At 36.0% G+C, this 15,142-nt stretch overlaps 1 protein-coding gene across 1 annotated transcript in view; it reads right to left on the bottom strand.

Annotated features, from left to right (window-relative positions):
- IL1RAPL2 (interleukin 1 receptor accessory protein like 2) overlaps positions 1-15,142 on the bottom strand; it is a gene marked incomplete at its 3' end in the record, with an annotated part of 1,138,357 nt that overhangs the window by 36,268 nt on the left and 1,086,947 nt on the right. Inside the window, exon 7 of the mRNA XM_079911241.1 lies at positions 4,979-5,108. Within this exon, the coding sequence (XP_079767367.1) occupies positions 4,979-5,108 (130 nt within the window). The remainder of the gene's footprint in view (positions 1-4,978; positions 5,109-15,142) is intronic.

Here is a 15,142-nt window from a genome sequence, read left to right as displayed (position 1 = left end):
AGAACAAACAAATAAGAACTCCAAAACCCTGGTCAGGATTCGATCAAATCTGCTAGTCAAACTGCAAGGGGGGGCTTCCCTGGTGGTGCAGTGGTTGGGAGTCTGCCTGCCGATGCGGGGGACGCGGGTTCGTGCCCCAGTCCGGGAGGATCCCACGTGCCGCGGAGCGGCTGGGCCCGTGAGCCATGGCCGCTGGGCCTGCACCCGGAGCCTGTGCTCCGCGGTGGGAGAGGCCACAGCGGTGAGGGGCCCGCGTACCGCAAAACAAACAAACAAACAAACAAAAAAATGCAAGGGAACTGCTGAATACAGAGGCTGCACTGACTATAGATTAGGCTGCACTAATCTACCCTTAGGTAGATTTTTTCTTCAAAGTCTTCTATTCCTCTGGGGCAATACTAAGAGATAAAAAGGTACAACACATACTTCTAGGATCAAGCTGCTGCCCAGGAAATGGAGAACCTAGGCAGCATGGTCAGTCGTCTTGCCAGATCCATTGCCTCTGCAGCAGCTTCTCCATAAGTTAACTTCTTAAGAGCAATTAATTTACATCCCCACTTCTTAGATCTACTGGGCAGTGCACTTCTGACATATGTGCACAACACAAGAGTTGTGATTCAATTAAAATATGAAGTAAATACAATACCCTTTGGGAGAGCTATGCATTCAGAAGGAAATTTTGTTTCCAGAAATGATTTTGAGAGGAATCCTCTACTTCACATCTTCAGCATTCTGCTGTCAGAACTGTTCCCTTTGGAGAATATATGTGGGCTATGAAAGAATGTAGATCTTTTCTTGATTGAACTAATGATATGATTAGCAACTTTGTTTTCGATGAAACTACCAGATTTGTTCCAATCCACCATACTGTGTAAAAATCTTGTTTCAAGGACATTGCTTTTGGAAGCTAGAAAACAGAATCTAGTAATTAACTCGTGTTTTAGCATAAATGGCCATAGCCTGAATGAATTCCCACACCCACACAAGCTCCCAAATAGATCATAGATCATACAATTAATATTACAAAATGGCCAACTATATGTTTCTCTTGGCCAGGAATTCCTGCCTCTTTGTTTGCACTTCTCTGAAAGTGTCTCTAGTTAGCTAGTAAGGTTTTGTGAAATTTTCAAAACAAATTCTATGTTACTTTCCTCCCCTGCAAAAATATAGGTATGCACCCTTTGTTACTGGAAGGGTTGCAGATGGTAGAGAAAGAGGATCTAACAGAATCCAGTAAACAATGATGTTTTGCAAATCCTGAAAGTTTGACTTCCTATAGCACTTTAATATCTGGGTGACTCATTTGGCACCTAATACAGTGGCTGGGACTGGATTAAACTGTTTCACATATGTGTGCTTTGTCTCCCACCACTCTAATCATTTGCTGCTGGAGCAGCAGCATGGCCTAACTTTTCTTTTGTAAAATGGTATAACCACTTTGGAGTATAGTTTGGAAGATTCTTAAAAAGTCAGATAATCCTGGAGAAAAAAAAAAGACAGTAAGTAAAAACTAAGGCCATTTGAATGAAGTATTGACTTTAGTTAATGATAACGTATCAATTTTGGTTCTTTAATTGTAACAAATGTACCATAGTAACTTAAGATGTTAATAACAAGAAAAACTGCCTCTTTTGCCATGTGAGGACACTGGGGGTACAGTAAGAAAATGGCCATCTATCAACCAGGAAGTGAGCTCACATCAGCCATTGAGTCTGCTGGTGCCTTGATTTTGGACTTCCCAATCTCTAGAACTGTGAGAAATAAATATTTGTTGTTTAACCCACCCAGTCTATGAAATTTATAGCAGCTGAACAGAATAAGACACTATCTTTACAATTTTTATGTAAATCTAAAATTATTCTAAAAAGTAAAGATTTTTTTAAAAAAGCTTTAAAAGGAACTAAAACAGTTAAATGTACACTTACTATCAAATTCATCCATTCCATGTCTAGACATTTATCCAGGAATAAAGGAAATATATATGCATGCAAAGATGCATACATGTATGTTCATAGCAGCTTTATCTGTAATAGCCCTCAAACTGGAAACAACCCAAATGTCAATCAACAAGTGAATGGATAACCAAATTGTTTATATCCATATAATGGAATAATACTGAGCAATAAAAAAAAAGAATGAACTACTGATACTTGTAACAAGACAGATGAATCTCAAAATAATTGTGTTTAGTGAAATAATCCAGACAATAAAAGAGCACGTACTGCATGATTCCATTTATATAAAACTCTATAAAATGCAAACTGATTTATAGTGACAGAAAGATAAGTGTTGTTTTGAAAGAAGGGCAGGAGGGGGGCATTAGCAAGGAGCACCAGGAAACTTGTGGGTAATTTATATGTTCATTATCTTCATTATGATGATGGTTTCATAGGTGGATACATACATCAATCAGCCCTTACAGATTATACTCTCTAAATTGTGTGTTTATTGTATGTCAATTATGTGCCAATAAACCTGTTTATTTTTTTAAAAATCCAATTAGTCATGTATAGGAAAAGGGAAATAATTATCTTAGGCTCATATAACTACTACCTTTGATCATTAAACATAGCTCTGAGCTTTTTGGTAGTGGAAATTTTGCTTCTTTGTACCACTGTACCTACCACTGGCTGTTTGGGGACCAGTTTCTTTCTCTGAAAAATGACAAGTGACCCTTAAAGTCTTTTACAGGCAGATATATTGAGAATAATTCTAAACATGTATCTTCTGAAATAAGTTAATATAAATTCATTTGCATTAATTTCATAAACCTTAACTTGAAATTGGCTAATAAAGTGATACCTATTAGGAACCCTAAAGATTAAATGGGAATTAATAGTTAAGAACTATTTGTAAGTAGTATACTGATTATTTTTTTCTGAGTATCTTTTTATGTCAGGCAATCAGTTAGAAGTATTTTTTAAAAAATAGCTTTATTGAGATATCATTTACATACCATACAATTCATCCATTTAAAATGCACAATTCACTGTTTTTTAGTATATTCACAAGTATGTGCAACCATCAGCACAGTCAATTTTGTAACATTTTCATCACCTCCAAAAGAAGCCTTAGACTCAAAGGGCATAGAGATTCCTCTTGGGGTGATGAAAAATTTCTAGAACTAGATAGTGGTGGTGGTTGCACAACATTGTGAATGTATTAAATGTTACTGAATTGTACACTTTAAAATAATGCATTTTAGGTTACAATATTGTATCCAGCACACCAAAACCCACTCCATAAAACTTACCCATATACTCTAGGTACTTACCCTTATCGCTCCATTCTCCCAGCTCTAAGCAAATACTAGTATACTTTTGTCTCTATAGATTGGCCTATTCTAGGCATTTCATATAAATGAAATCATATAATATGTGGTCTTTTGTCACTGACTTCTTTCACTGAGAATGTTTTCAAGGTTCATCCATGTTGTAGTGTGTATCACTATCTCATTTATTCCTTTATATGGCTAAACACTATTCCACTGTATGAATACATCACATTTTATTTATCCATGCATCAGTTAATGGTCATTTAGGCTGTTTCCACCTATTGTCTATTATGAATAATGCTACTGTGAACATTTATATACAAGTTTTTGTGTGGATATATGTTTTGATTTCTCTTGGTTATATACCTAGGAAAGGAATTGCTGATAACTCTTTGTTTAACCATTTGAGGAATTGCAGAAAGTGGCTGCACCATTTTACACTCCCACCAGAAGTGTATGAGGGTTCCAATTTCTCTGCATCCTCGTCAGCACTTGTTGTAATCTGACATTTTGATTATAGCCATCCTAGTGAGTATGAAGTATTGGCCAAAAAGTTTGTTGGGGTTTTCCATACCATCTTACAGAAAATCCCGAACGAACTTTTTGGCCGACCCAATATTATCACATGGTTTTGATTTATCTTTCCCCGATGACTAATGGTGTCAGGTACATTTTCATGTACTTTTCTTCCTAGAAATATGCTCATATAGAGAATATTTTGCATAAACTCTCAGGGGGTTCATAGACCCTCAAAGATATGTACCCCTAGGGGGGAGTTATTACATGGACACATGAAGAAAAACTGTCATGGTAGTTATTATAAATTATACCTAATCATAGTAAATAATATAATGTGTACATTTTTCTTTTAAACTGCTCTATATTTAATAAGAAAAATAAAAGAACACATTTTAACATTAGTTGCACTGAAATACTGGTTTGATTTCTATTTCATGATTCTTAATAGCGGTGGAGGGGGAGGGGTCCCAATTCCTATTGGAGTGAGAAAAGTACATTATATATCACCATTTCTGAAATCAAAGGGTAACCCCATAGACTGAGGTAGAAAAAATTACCTATCTCTTATTTGTACAATGTGGTCATATACATAGGATTAGAAAACCAATAGAATAGATATCTATATACCAGGGAGGTATCTGTGTAACAGGAGAGTGAAAAGAGGTCTAGGGAGGTACTAACCTGAAAGTCACTTTCAGGATGAGCAGTGGGTACTGGGAAAAAGAAACACTATTCAACAAGAGTCAACAGTTATTTTGGCGAGTACTGGCTTACTACTGCCACCACAGCTTTATACTTATGACATATGAAAGTTGTCTGTTCCCAGGGAGTAAATGAGCATTTGCCCTGTGGTCTGAAGAGTCACCTACAAAGTTTGGATCTTTGCTGGGACTAGAGAAACAGTGGCCTAAGCTTTGAAACCTTAAAGGAATTTGCTTAGGCAGCTTTGAGGGAATCATTATACCCCATGGTATATTCTTAGAACCTGAGAAAACTTCCTTATATTGGAAGCTTATACATTAGCATTTCTTAAGACTGTCAGCCTCATTCTCTCCACCAGATCAGCTTTTAGAAAATGGAATGATTTGGAGTTGCAATTAAAATCCCAGGCAGAAGCTCTTCTAGGATGTTCCATTGCTTAACTGCAAACACAGCAAAGAAAAGTAAGCAATTCAAGTTCTGTACCTTATTTCACCTTCTCTAATGTGACCTGCCAGTTCCTCAATAAACTTCTCCCCTTTCATCCAGTAGATCATTGGTCCGGACTCTCCACTGAATCCAAAGAATGCTTTGCAAGGGATGTTCAGAGGCTTACCTGAGAATGACAGAGAAAAAAATGAGCAAATGGCTCTGGTTATCATTGGAAGACAGAAAAGGACCATTTAACATCCAAAGGAAAACTCAGAAGTGACCCATTTATAACTCTTCTTCCAATCACCTTATCACTGCAAATGAGAACATTTTAAAATAGTTACAAGGGCCTCTGGGAAATTTTAAAATTCAATATATTATCAAAAATGAGAAAATAAAGAAAGTTACTAAGTTTTTAGAACTGCTTATTTTTACTGCCTCCCTCCTAGGAACTAATATGAAAGAATCATATGGAAGGAACCCTCTTTTATTTTCCTTTTTTGAGCATATTAATAACTGCTTACTTGGACTTACCTTTGAAGTTAACATTAATCAAAGTATAAGTTAATTTTTGATTTGTGAGAAAATATATAATAGACTATCCACTATTACTAAGATTGCATAGAGAAATTTTGTTAATTCTGATTATTGTATATTCTGAGAAAAATTGGATAATTAAAATCAAATAAGAATTTTATAATTATAAGAATATCTATAGAAAGTACATGCAGTGAAAACTCAGTCTAACCATATCTTTGATATTCCTTGTGTCACCTACAGAACTTAAATAATTCTAGGCAATACTGCAGTTTTTTACTATGCATCTTGCTGATTATAACTAAAAACTTTGTTTTAATTATGAATTTATCATCAAATATATAAGCAATTTTTTTTTGCTGGCGTTGATTTTATTTTCTTCTTACAAAGTACATCAGTAAGGGAAGAATGGTATAGAGAGTACAATCTTGACATTTCTGACAAAGGAATCCCCTAATTCATAAATCATAATATAACATATCATTTTCTCTATAACATGTAATTTTTGCCCTGGTTGGAGCACTAGATAAAGCAATTTCAAAAATATTTTTTTCCTTGTATAGTACATGGTGAAATTGTTCCCATTATAACTCTGAGCTGTGTAAAATTTCTCCTTTCTATTCTTAAATTGATCCAAAACTTCCATGTTCTAAGAACCATTACTTTTTGGGAACCTTTCTATTTAATCACCATAACTAGCAGATGGCTTGCTTTGAGGACCATTTTCACCAAGAAACAATTTTAATTGGAGTTAGGGTCTACATTGAGACTGTGGAAATTAAGAAAACCTCATAGACATATGGATGCTGGGTGATAGGCTGGGCTTAACCACAATAAGTGCTACCAAATATTGGTCTTTTTATAGTGTAAATTTCTCTCTCAGCAAATGACTTGTCATGGACCTTTGGGATCATTCAATTACTCTCAAAAACTTTGATATCAACAGTCTTTCATATATGTCATGCTAATCTGAAACAAGGTTATTCATTGTTTCTTTGAACATGTGTTTTGTGATACAAACTTGTCTAAAAAATGGAAGACAGCCTTGTATAGCTAAGAGATGTGGGTCCTTGTTTTGGATCTATCATTAAAAAGTAGACTCTCTGGCCTTGGGTACATTACCTAACCTTTTACAAACTGATTTCTCATATATGTAATACGGATGGTAATAATACTTTGGATGCTCAGATAAGACAATATCTACAAAAGTGCTTGGTGAACGTGCAAGTCCCATCCAAATTTAGCATGGTTGTGTTTTCCTTCCAAGGCTTGGTCTTTCAAAAAGTCAAGTTTGAGGCATAATTCTATATATGTAATGAGATAGATAACTGTTCATTTTGATCCTGCCAATCTCATGTCCTTCTTTTACTTATGAGTGCCTATGGGGTAATATCCTTTTCTTATCAATGCTCTATAAATATTTCCCAGATTCTAGAGTAGGTGTGATTCATCCAAGCAGGCCCTGTGTTCTCTAAACCCGAACACAGGGTCTTTTTATGCCTTACTGCTCTTCATTCTCATGAAACTAAAGGTATTACAGAATGTCAACCTAGATGGCAAAAGATCCAGAGACTGTGATAAACATTATTATAAGGATCCCAGTTGCTAAAACTACCAGTATATACATTTATACAAATAAATTCTGGTTGTCATTCCTTTGGGCTATGTTGAAAGAATATATCAAATAAAATACCTTTTAGTGATTCCTAGCATGTGGGTACTCAGGCCTGGTTTGATTTTAATGGAAAAAGACGATTATAGCGATGTGCAAAAAGGTGCCTCCCTGAGGTGGTCTATCAAAAATGACAGCATCTGCCCTTTCCTTGGCACTACACAATGGGTACTGACTATTGCAGCGATTTCTCCTGGGAATGTTTTTACTCTCCTATCAGACAGGTTTTGCTAAATAAATGCAAGAGACATATTTCAGCAGTCTAGTTTCTACAAATGCTGAACAAATATCCTGAAGCCTTTGTCAACGGCTAAAACAGGAAGATGGTTCAATCATCATACGCAGTACTCTGAGGAGAGTCCCAAAATGATCAGCTCTTGCGCCAGATAGTAAGAATCAATGTGTGCCACGTTGTGAATACCTCTTCTTTCAAAAGGCCTGGGAGGGATCTCAGCACTGATTGAGCAAATAACCTGAAACAGTCTCTCCAGGTTTTTCTAAAATCTGGCTTACATGCATGTGCAAACTCCTATCTACCATTTGTATCTGTTTGCTATTGTATTGTTTTGCCTCCAGATGTTTTCAAAGTCATTCCTATGGTACTGTATATCCTACTAGTAGAGATGACCAACTCATATTTGTATCTAAAAAGGATTGTACAGTAGGTTAAAGACTATCAAAATAAAAATAACTTTGCGAGCTTCTCAGTGTTTTGTGCTATTTACAAGGTAACAGCTTTAGACATAACTCCCTTTTAGGTTCAGTCTGTATTACTAGCAATTTCTCTATCACTTTATTAAGTCTAGACCAGTCAATAAAACATATGTTCATACAAAGACTTATACATGAATGTTCATACCAGCTTTATTTGTAATACCCCAAAACTGGAAATAGTCCAAATGTTCATCAACAGGTGAAGGAATACTCTGGTACATCCATACAAAAAATATTCATCAGGTATGAAAAGGATGAAGTACTGATACATACCACAACATATGATTTTTGAGATTTAAAGCAATTATACTAAGTTAAAGAGGTCAAACAAAAGAGTACATGCTTTATGACTCAATTTATATAAAATTCTAGGAAGTTAAAATTAATCTATAGTTTCTTAAAAAGTTGAACATCTGCCATGTGATCCAACCATTCCATATGAAAGCCTATGTCTATATAAAGACTTGTACACAAATATTCATATCAGCTTTATTTTTTCAATTGAGGTATAATTGACATATAATATATTAGTTTTAGGTATATAATACAATGATTTGATATTATATATTGCAAAATGATCACCAAAATAAGTCTAGTTAACATGTCACCACACATAGTCATGAATTTATTTTTTCTTGTGATGAAGGCTTTTACGATCTACTCTCTTAGCAACTTTCAAAATGCAATACAGTACTAACTATAGTCACCATGTTGTACATTATATCACCATGACTTATTTACTTTATAACTGGAAGTTTGTACCTATTGACCTCTCATTTTGCCCACCCACCACAAACCCCACCTCTGGCAACCACCAATCTATTTTTATCTATGAGTTTGTTTTATGTTTACTTATTTGTTTGTTTTAGACTCCACATATAATTGAGGTCATACAGTATTTGTCTTTGTATGACTTATTTCACTTAGCATAATGCCCTCAACATCCATCCATGTTGTTTCAAATAGTGAGATTTCATTCCTTTTAATGGGTGAATGATATTTCATTACACACACACACACACACACACACCCACACACACACACCACCTTTTCTTTATCCATTCACCCATTGATGGACACTTAGGTTGTTTCCATATCTTGGCTATTGTAAGTAATGCTCCAATGAATATGGGGGTGCAGATACCTTTTTGAGCTAGTGTGTTCATTTTCTTTGGATAAATACTCAGAGCAGAATTACTGAATCATATGGTAGTTCTATTTTTAATTTTGAGAAAACTCCATACTGTTTTCCATATAGTGGCTACACTAATTTATATTCCTACCAACAGTGCACAAGGTTTCCCTTTTTTCCACATCCTCACCGACACTTGTTATTTGTTGTCTTTTTGATAATAGCCATTCTAACAGGTGTGAGGTGATCTCATTGTGGTTTGATTTGCATTTCTCTGATGATTATTTCATGTACCTGTTAGCAATCTGTTGATTATCATTTCATGTACCTGTTGGCCATCTGTATGTCTTCTTTGGAAATATGTTTGTTCAGATCTGCCCATTTCTAAATCAAGTTTTTTTTTTTTTTTTGGTTTGGTTTGCTATTGAGTTATATGTGTTCTTTATATATTTTGGATATTTACCACCTATCATATATATGATTTGCAAATATTTTCTCTTATTCAGTCAGTTGCCTTTTCATTGTTGATGGTTTCCTTTACTGTGCAAAAGCTTTTTTGTTTGATGTAATCCCATTTGTTTATTTTTGTTTTTGTTGCTTTTGGTTTGGAGTCAGATTTTAAAAATCATCTCCAAACTAACTGATATCAAGGAGTTTACTGCCTATGTTTTGTTCTAGGAGTTTTATAGGTTCAGGTGTTTCATTCTACTTTTTAATCCATTTTGAGTTAATTTTTGTATATGGTATAGGATATTCATCCAGTTTCATTCTTTTGCATGTGGCTGTCTAGTTTTCCCAATAACATTTATTGAAGATACTGGCCTTTCCTCATTGTATATTTTTGACTCCTGTGTCATAAATTAATTGACCATATATGTGTGGGTGTATTTCTGGGCTCTATATTCTGTTCCATTGATCTATGTGTCTGTTTTTATGCCAGTACCATACTGTTTTGATTACTGTAGCTTTGTAATACAGTTTGAAATCAGGGAGTATGATGCCTCCATATTTGTTCTTCTTTCTAAAAATGTTTTGGCTATCTATGTCTTTTATTGTCCCATACAAATTTTAGGATTGTTTATTCTATTTATGTGAAAAAATGCCATTGCCATTTTGATAGGGATTGTATTGAATCTGTAGATTGCTTTGGGTAGTATAGACATTTTAACAGTATTGTTCCTTCCAATCCATGAGCATAGGATACCTTTCCATTTATTTTTGTCTTCTTCCATTTCTTTCATGATGTCTTATAGTGTCCAGTGTATAGGTCTTTCACTTCTTTGGTTAAATTTATTCCTAGGAATTTTATTCTCTTGATGCTGTTGTAAATGGAGTTTTATTCTTAATTTCTCTTAATGATAGTTTGTTATTAGTGTATAGAAATGTGACAGACTTTGGTATATTGATTTCATATCCTGCAACTTTACTAAATTCATTTATTAGTCTTAACAGTTTTTTTGTGGAGTCTTTATGGTTTTCTATACATAATATCATGTCATCTGCAAATAGTAACAGTTTTAATTATTCCTATTCACTTTGGATGATTTTATTTATTTTTCTTACCTAATTGCTCTGGTTAGGACTTCCAATACTCTGTTGAATTAAAAATGGTGAAAGTAGACATTCTTGTCTTGTTCTTAATCTTAGAAGAAAAGCTTTTAGCTCTTCACCATTGAGTATGATGTTAGCTGTGGGCCTGTCATATATGGCCTTTATTATGTTGAGGGATGTTCCCTGTATAACCACTGTGTTGAGAATTTCTATCATACTTGGAAGTTGAATTTTATCAAATGCTTTTCCTGCATCTATTGAGATGATCATATCATTTTTAGCCTTTATTTTTTTGAATTTTATTTATATTTTTTATACAGAAGGTTCTTATTAGTTATCTATTTTATATATATTAGTGTATACATGTCAATCCCAATCTCCCAATTCATCCCCCCACCCACCACCACTTCCCCCCTTAGTGTCCATACGTTTGTTTTCTACATCTGTGTCTCTATTTTTGCTCTGCAAACCAGTTCATCTGTGCCATTTTTCTAGGTTCCACATATATGCCTTTACTTTTTAATGTGATGTATCCCATTGATTTGCAGTTGTTTAGCCATTCTTGCATGCCTGGAATAAATACCACTTGATTATGGGGTACAATCCTTTTCATAAATTGTTGAATTTTGTTTGATAATGTTTTGTTGAGGATTTTTGCATCTATTTTCATTTGGGATATTGGCCTGTAATTTTATTTTCTTGTGGTGTCCTAGTCTGGTTTTGGTTTCATGGTAACACTAGCCTTGTAAAATGAAGCTGGAAGTGTTCCCTCCTCTACAGGTTTTTGGAAGAGTTTGAGAATAATTGGTATTAATCCTTTCATGTTGGGTAGAATCCATCAGTGAAGACATCCAATTCTGGACTTCTGTTTCTTGGGAAGTTTTTGACTACTGATTCAACCTCCTTACTAGTAATCAGTCTGTTCAGATTTTCTTTCTTCAGGATTCAGTCTTAGAATGTTGTCTATTTCTAGGAATTTACCCATTTCTTCTAGGTTATCCAGTTTGTTGGCATATGATTTTCATAGTAGCCTCTTAAGATCCTTTTATCTGTGGTATCATTTCTAATGTTTCTTCTTTCATTTGTTATGTTATTTTTGTGAGCCCTCTCCTTTTCTTGGTGAGTATAGCTAAAGGTTTGTCAATTTTGTTTACCTTTTCAGAGAACCAACACTTAGTTTCACTAATCTTTTCTATTGTCTTTTTAGTCTTTATTTCATTTATTTCCACTCTGATCTTTGATATTTCCTTCTTTCTACTAACTTTGGGCTTCATTTGTTTTTCTTTCTCTAATTCCTTGAAGTATAGTTAGGTTACTTATTTAAGATTTTTTGTTTGTTTGTTTCTTGAGGTAAGCATTTATTGCTATGAACTTCCCTCTTAGAACTGCTTTTGCTGCATCCCACGAATTCTGGTATGTTGTATTTCCATTTTCATTTGCTGAACAGTATTTTATAATTTCTCTTTTGACTTCTTTGTTGATCCATTTGTTGTTTAGCAGCATGTTTAATATTCATATATTTGTGTATTTTGCAGTTTTCTTCTTTTAATTAATTTCTAGATTCATTTGATTGTTGTTGAAATGATGCTTGATATGATTATTTTTGTAAGTTTTAAAATGCTGTGTTTATTTTTTTAACATCTTTTTTGGAGTATAATTGCTTTACAATGTTGTGTTCATTTCTGCTGCATAACAGTGAATCAGCTATACATACACACACACACACACACACACACACACATATATATGTACATATATCCCCATATACCCTCCCTCTTGTGTATCCCTCCCACCCTCTCTATCTCACCACTCTAGGTGGTCACAAAGCACCGAGCTGATCTCCCTGTGCTAAGGGTAAGCTTGATATGATTTTGATCTTCTTAAATGTATTAAGACTTATTCTGTGGCCTAACATATGATCTATTCTGGAGAATGTTCCATGTGCACTTGAGAAAAAATGTTTATGCTGCTGCTTATATAATGCCCTTTGATTATATAATGAAGTTTGATTATTTTATTCATTGAATCCATGAATATAGAACCCTCAAATATGAAGGGACGACTGTATACAGTTATGTGTCTTGGTGTAGGTCTCTTTGGGTTCCTCATACAAGGAACTCTCCAGGTTTCTTGGATTTGGATGTCCATCTCCTTCCCAGGTTAGGGAAGTTTTCAGCCATTATTTCTTCAAATATGTTGTATGGCCTTTTCTCTCTCTCTTCTTCTGGGACTTCCTATAATGCAAATGTTAGTCTGCTTGGTGTTGTCTCATAAATCTCTTAAGCTATCTTCACATTTTTCCCATCCTTTTTCTTTTTGCTGCTCTGATTGGGTGAGTTCTACTGCCTTGTCTTCAGGTAAACTGTTCTTTGCTTCATCTATTATAGTGTGATGTTGAATCCCTCCAGTGTATTTTTCAGTTCAGTTATTGTATTCTTCAGCTCTGTGACTTCTGTTTGGTACTTTCTTACATTTTCTATCTCTGTGTTGAAATTCTCATCCTGTGGTCATCCGTTCTTCTCCCAAATTTGGTGAGTATTTTTATGACAATTACTTTGAACTCTATCAAGTAAATTGCTTATCTCCATTTCATTAAGGTATTTTACTGAGATTTTATTTTGTTCTTTTGCTTAAAACATATTCCTCTGTTTATTTTCCTTCACCCTCTGTGTTGACTTCTATGAATTAGATAGAACAACCACCTTTTCCAGTCTTGAAGTGGTGACCTCATGTAGGAGATGAACCTTGTTGCTCAACTCACCCTAGCTTTTGGTTGTCTCTCAAACCTTTGTGATTGTCCAAGCAGTCTATTATATTTTTAATAGCTCCCAGTAATTTAGGGTGTGCCAAGACTTGTCAGTGGCCTAAAGAGGGGAGGATCTCAGTCAGCACTTATATTCAGGCTGATTGGAACTCAGATCCTCAGGAAGCAGCTTTTAAAGTATTCATATATAACAGTCCTGTGGATCCACAAGTGTAATCCCTGCTAGCCACCAGAGCTAGGCAATCTGGTAGTGTTCCCTGGGCAAACTTGGGGCTCCAGATTAATCTATAAGCTCCTCACTGGGAGACACAAATGAGCTGGAGTGAGTCAGAGGGAGAGCACAAAGATGATGTCACCTAGCCTGCATTCCTTGAGAGTACCTCCATTGTATCTAGGTGTGAGCCAAATCTGAAGCTCTTGACTCAGGCTGAGGCCCCAGGGCTAGCAAGTAGGCCTTTTTCACTGAAAAGCTGGGGATGTGTTCCAGTCTGCTGTCTGTGCAGTGCCCTGGGGGTGGTAGTCTGCCAATAACCCTTTCTTCAATTGTTACAGTCACGTGGGACTCAGGAACGCAAGCCCCATGACTCCCAGAGCCAGATGATCAAGAGGCATTTGCTGGGCAGCAACTTCAAAAACTGAGGCACCAGATGTAAAATCTGGGGTACCAGACACAGATAAAAGTTCCCTTCTGAAAGATACTGGTGCTCTGGGGTGTGACAGAGAGAGAGCACAAAGACAGTGCCAGCCCTCTGAGGTCTCTGGGAAGGTTTATAGTCAATCTTCAGATGTGTTTAATTAGAAGTCTCCCCTCAGGCTGCAGCCATGATGATAAGCTAACAGGCCTGTTTCACAGAAAGATTGAGCTTCTGGGTCTATTGTCTCTTCTTGTGCCCTGAGAGTGGTAGCTGTTTAAGAACTCTTTCTCTATTGATTATAGTCTTTTGGGACCTGCAAGTGTAAGCCCCACTGACCCTCAGAGCCAGGTGATGTAGAGGTGTCCACTGGAAGCAGCTGCAAAAAGCAAGGCACCAGATGTAAAAAGCAAGGCACCAGATGTAAAAACTGTGGTACCAGACACATGTAAAAGCTCCCGTCTGGGAGACACTGGTATTATGGAGCAGGCAGAGGGAAAGTGCAAAGATGGCGCCCACTGAGAAAAGAAAAAAAAAAAAAGATGGTGCCTGTCACCTTTAGCAAGGAAGAAGGAGAGTGTGAAAATGGCCCTAAACAGCCTCTGTCCCTAGGAGACTGGTGCTTTAAGGTTAGCAAATTAATCTCTTTCACATAAAGGCTGGGTGCTTTTCAAACAGCTGCTTCTCTGCTGGGCCCTGGGGTGAGTGAGTCCACATGTGAGCACTTTAAGAGCTCTTTCTCAGTTTGCTACAGCCCTTTGGGTCTTGGGGATATAAGCCCTGTTGGTTTTCAAAGTCAGATGTTTTGGGAACTCATCTGTTAGGTGCAGACCTTAAAAGCTGGGGTGATCGATGTGGAGTATGAATCCTTCACTCCTCAGGAAGAAGCTCCAGGTTGGTGACTTCTCTCCCAACTGTGCGTTGCCACACTTGGGGTGGTATTTATGGTGAGTTTGTATCTCAGCCTCTCCTACCTGTCTTCTTTTCATTTGCCTAATGTGAAGGAGTTTCTTAGCTAGTTTCTACGACTTTTTCAGAGGAAATTATTCCATATGTAGTTGTTAATTTGGTGTGCCTGTGGGAGGAGATCAATTCAGGATCTTCCTACATCATCAATTCAAACCACCTCCCTGTATCAGCTTTATTTGTAATAGCCCCAAACAACTCAAATTTCAGTCAACATGTGGATGGTTACTGACACATTCTACATGAATAA

The sequence above is a fragment of the Stenella coeruleoalba genome (genome assembly GCF_951394435.1).
Source record: "Stenella coeruleoalba genome assembly, chromosome: X".
NCBI lineage: Eukaryota > Metazoa > Chordata > Mammalia > Artiodactyla > Delphinidae > Stenella > Stenella coeruleoalba.
This window is presented reverse-complemented; position numbering and strand designations above follow the sequence as displayed.